This window comes from Bison bison, unplaced genomic scaffold (genome assembly GCF_000754665.1).
Source record: "Bison bison bison isolate TAMUID 2011002044 unplaced genomic scaffold, Bison_UMD1.0 scf7180017864524, whole genome shotgun sequence".
Classification (NCBI taxonomy): domain Eukaryota; kingdom Metazoa; phylum Chordata; class Mammalia; order Artiodactyla; family Bovidae; genus Bison; species Bison bison.
This window is the reverse complement of record NW_011495075.1, coordinates 4,681,268-4,686,440: the sequence shown is the minus strand read 5'-3', so window position 1 is coordinate 4,686,440 and position 5,173 is coordinate 4,681,268. Positions and strand designations below refer to the sequence as shown.

Genomic DNA, 5,173 nt, shown 5'->3' with positions numbered 1-5,173 from the left:
GTGTGTGCGCTGGCCTTCGCCGGGCCGCGCTGCGAGCTGGACGTAAGCGGCCTCTCCTTCTACGTCTCGCTGCTGCTCTGGCAGAACCTCTTCCAGCTCCTGTCCTACCTCATCCTGCGCCTGAATGATGAGCCCGTGGTCGAGTGGGGAGACCAGGACGATTACTGACTGCGTCTGAGCGCTCCCAAACCTGAAACCACGACTTTGAGGATATGCCTTGAAATTTAATCATCTTGAAAACGAAATTCAAGGCCTATTTTAAGCATATTGCAAAGCACTTTACAAGTGTAGCAAATATTTACTTATTTTGGCTCCAAATGCAAAGCAATATTGTTCTCAATACAAGCAGAAACGTCTCCTTGTCGAGAATATTGAGTACAAATATGCCATCATTCTAAGCGCATCTGTATCTGAAGGACCCTTGTGGTGAGAGAGTGCTTTCTCCCACACCCGCTCTCATGGGCACCTTTACGGAGTAAGCCAGCCTCCCTCACCCTCATCCTCAGTCAGTCTTGTCCTTTCGTTCCCATATATTATTCAGGACACAACAGTTTGAAAATTAGATTTTTAAAAAAATTTTTATCCATCTATGCTGTGTTGCCAGTTCTCCGGTAAGTTAAAAATATGTATAAAGTGGAGAATCCCGTGAAGTCCCTCCAAATGTAGAAGGAAGCTTTTCTGTTATAATTGGTATCAGTTCTCAAGTCACTCCTTACCAGTGTGATTTATAATTCCATAAAACCTTGCTTCCTCAGAAAAAATGACAGGTAAAACTTTTTTCCGTTTCTTTTTTTCCTGCAATACTTTCTATACAAATAACTTTTTCTTAATTGCTTATAAATTTATGAGCTTATTGACTTTCCTATCAAATGAACTAATCACAATTGCTTTTCAATACATATTTTAAAAAGAGAAATGCTATTCTATAGGTATATACTAAAAATAGAATTTATAAAACTTGAATTTCCTGGAGGCCTATTTTTCTAAAATTTGCAAGTAAATTTATCCTCTCAGTATATTTCTGAAGAGAAAACATACCGCTGCTGCTAAGTCACGTCAGTTGTGTCCGACTCTGTGCGATCCCATAGACCTATATTATAATCAAAATATATTTGGCACTATGATTTTTTAATAAGTACATGAAGTGATGTATTTACCAAGTAAATTAATAAGGTATGCAAAGATTAATATATATTCTTGCTTAGCTTTTGTACAGTATATATTAATTAGAAAGTAACTTTATTTACTAGTATTTTTATTGCTTCCGCTGACTTGCCGTCATTTATGCTAAGTGTATGAGTGTGGACATACCTTCCCAAGGAGCCATGATTAGTGTTCATTTAAAGGGAAAATAGGTTGATCTTATGAATTAATTCGGAAAGCAACTATAATAACAAAGGTCCGCCAAACATCATTTTGTAAATGCATTTGTGTCTTTAAGAGTTGCCCTGGTTGGAAAATGTGAGGGTGTTTTATCCATTGAGTGGTATCCAATACTCATTTAGTTCCTTCTTTTTTTTTTGTTAAGAAAATTGTTTTCCTGTGGAAATTACAAGCTAAATTTAAATATAGCATGACATCAAAACTACAATTAGTATACTATAAAAGCAAAGGAAGTAAACTCAGTCTCATTTTTCAATAGTTATAGAGGATTTTATGCAGCAAATTTCTGTGCTGTGGAGTGCTGGCAGGCACTAAACTGGAGAAACTCATGTTGAAGTTTTCTTTCCTTTCTACTCCCCACCCCCTCACCCCCAGACAGCATGTGCTAACCCACCATCTCAGCTGATCTGCTGCAAAGTTAGATTTCCTGACAAGAGACCTGGAGAAACCCTTCCTATCAATATTTGCTTTCCCAAATTATCTGAAGTAACCATAAAATTGATTATAGCCGAAGACCACACATACAGTTTTCACATCTGCTCCCTCCTGGGCATATCTGTAATTATGTACTTACAGGTCATTCCAAATATAACACGTTTCCTTCCAGATATATTTCTGAGTCACTCACCATTTCCTTCTCCATACAATTCTAGTGCCTCTGTCGTCGCTGTAATTGTCAGCTGCTTCTCCATTTCCCCACGTCTTGTCATATCTGACCTAAAACCCTGTCCTCTTCTCTGTCTTCTTCTGTGTTTTCAGTTGCATTGTGTGTGACTACAGCTTTTGCACATTTGCACGGAAAAATAAAACCATTGTTTCTGTGTCTCTACTCCTCATCTTGTGATATCTGTCTTCATTTGCCTTGACTGTGTCTTGCAGGCTAAGATGGTCACAAGTCTGGTGCATGCGCAGGTACACACACACACACGGCAAACACAGAAGAACCTGTGCTGATCTCCGTGAATGTGGTCTCTTCCCCCAGACATGTTCCTGCAGGTAGACACCTGTGCCCGTCTAGGTCAGAGTTCCATGTATATTCCCCCTATGTCCAGATATTCCTCTAGTTGGGATTCTCAAGTTGATGACATGCTTAATTGTTCTTACTGGGGACGTGCAGTGTCCCCGGTTAACCTGGCTCTTGAGAAGGGGCCGTCTCACCTGAGTGACAGAAATCTACACAGGCTCCTCTAGACCCTGCCTGTGAAACATAACGTTAGTGGTTGAGTTAGAAATGCTTCATTTTGCTCGTTTTTAAGGTTCAGCATTTGAACTAAACAAGGCTATGTGTCTATTTTTGGCCATGTCATTTCCTCCTGTGTGTGGATGTGGTTTTTATCACCCTTCTTTTTGGAGAACAGGGAAAATTGAGAAAATAGGGAGGTTTGGAGAAATCAGTGTTTTGACAGCACAGAAAGACGAATTTAACACTTCAGAGAAACTTCTCAGTACCAGGGATTGTGATAAGCCTTTCATAAATACATATTTTTCACTGTAAGGGCAACCAATATCTCTCACCTTCCTAATTCTTCACTGAATTATGTTTAAAGATCCCTTTGCCATATCTGAGTATTACAGCAGAAGTTGTTCAGCTTTAATTTTACAAAATTTAAATGGAGTCTTTTCTGGGAATGGTGATACATAAAATTTGAGTTTAGTGATTTAGGAAGAATATCAGTGAAGAAACTATGAAAATTATTCTCAACCACCAAAATCATTAGTAATATGGACTACTTCATTTCTCAACTTTATTTTTTGATTTATTCAACAAATGCTGATAAAGACTTTCTATGTACTGTGCCCTGGACTAGAGAATTCAACAGTGGATTAGATGAAGCACATGCCCACAAGCTGAGGGTCTCATTGAGGATGCAGATTGGCAGGGGAGAATTCCTGGGTCAGTGTTAGGATGGAACTCACTGCCAGCTCTACAGGAGGACAGAAGAGGGGCATTTTCACCTGATCTTTAAGGCAGAAGTAGAAGCAGTGACAGATTTTACTTTCTTGGGCTCCAAAATCACTGCAGACGGTGACTGCAGCCACACACTATGCTTGCTCCTTGGAAGGAAAAGCTGTGACAAACCTAGATAGCATTTTTAAAAGGAGAGACATCACTTTACTGACAAAGATCTGCATAGTCAAAGCTTTTGTTTTTCCAGTAGTTATGTACGGATATGAGAGTTGGACCATAAAGAAGGTTAAATGATGAAGAATCGATCCTTTTGAACTGTGGCATTAGAGAAGACTCTTGAGAGTCCCTTGGACTGCAAGGAGATCCAACCAGTCCATCCTAAAGGAAATCAGTCCTGAGTATTCATTGGAAGGACTGGTGATGAAGCTGGAACTCCAATACTTTGGCCACCTGATGCGAAGAACTGACTCATTGGAAAAGACCCTGATGCTGGGAAAGATTGAAGGCAGGAGGAGAAGGGGACGACAGAGGATGAGATGGTTGGATGGCATCACTGACTCAATGGACGTGAATTTGAGCAACTCTGGGAGACAGTGAAGGAAAGGGAGCCTGGTGTGCTGCAGTCCATGGGGTCTCAGAGAGTTGGACACGACTGAGCGACTGAACAACAATAACAGCAACAACGCCCTCAAAGTCCGTCCACACTGTTGCAAATAGCAGGATTGCCTTCATTCTCTTGACTAAGTTGTTGTTATTGCACATGGGATCTTCTTGGCTTTGCGTGAGATCTCTTGCTGAGGTGCATGGACTCTAGTTGTGGGGCACAGGCTTAGTAGCTGCTCGGCATGTGGGATCTTAGTTCCCTGAGCAGGAATTGAACCTGCACTCCCTGCATCACCAGGCGATTTTCAACCACTGGAAAGTCCTCACAGATCATTTTAGAAAGCAAGTCTCTGTGTTACAATCCAGTTAACTTAACAAAAGACTCAAGATGAATAATGAAGCTGATCACACCATGTTAACGATTATTTTCTTGTTATTCCTGTTGGTTTTTACTCAAGAAGAACTTTTAACATTGGTTCATCTATTAAAAATAGAGTCGTGATTAATGAAACAAAAGAGTTAGTATGCAAGTGAATATCATGATGTTGTCTAGTTGAACATAACATGAATTTAGTTTTTCCCAATTTTTTTCAAGAATTGAACGTATAGATTCTTATATGGACCTTCTTGACTGACTTACACTGGGTTTGGGAGAAGAGTGTGCAGCTCATTGAATCCATTGCTGATCTTTTTTGTGAAAGTAAATGTAGAAAACTGGGCACACTTTGGGGATTTTATATTTGAACAAATTTAAATATCAAGAAAACTGACTTGAAATTGGTACTGGTTTTTAACATTTTTCTACTTGCAACTTTCCTGATTCATATATGTATTACATGAATATTATTTTCCTAAGCAACAGACTGGTTCCAAATAGGAAAAGGAGTACGTCAAGGCTGTATATTGTCACCCAGCTTATTTAACTTATATGCAGAGTACATCATGAGAAACGCTGGACTGGAAGAAACACAAGCTGGAATCAAGATTGCCGGGAGAAATATCAATAACCTCAGATATGCAGATGACACCACCCTTATGGCAGAAAGTGAAGAGGAACTCAAAAGCCTCTTGATGAAAGTGAAAATGGAGAGTGAAAAAGTTGGCTTAAAGCTCAACATTCAGAAAATGAAGATCATGGCATCTGGTCCCATCACTTCATGGGAAATAGATGGGGAAACAGTGGAAACAGTGTCAGACTTTATCTTTTGGGGCTCCAGAATCACTGCAGATGGTGACTGCAGCCATGAAATTAAAAGACGCCTACTCCTTGGAAGAAAA

General features: G+C 39.8%; 1 protein-coding gene across 1 annotated transcript in view; it reads left to right on the top strand.

Annotated features, from left to right (window-relative positions):
• CRB1 (crumbs family member 1, photoreceptor morphogenesis associated) overlaps positions 1 to 5,173 on the top strand; it is a 193,616-nt gene that overhangs the window by 158,384 nt on the left and 30,059 nt on the right. Inside the window, exon 13 of the mRNA XM_010831101.1 lies at positions 1 to 42. This exon is cut by the window's left edge and continues 6 nt beyond it. Coding sequence (XP_010829403.1) covers positions 1 to 42 — 42 coding nt within the window. The remainder of the gene's footprint in view (positions 43 to 5,173) is intronic.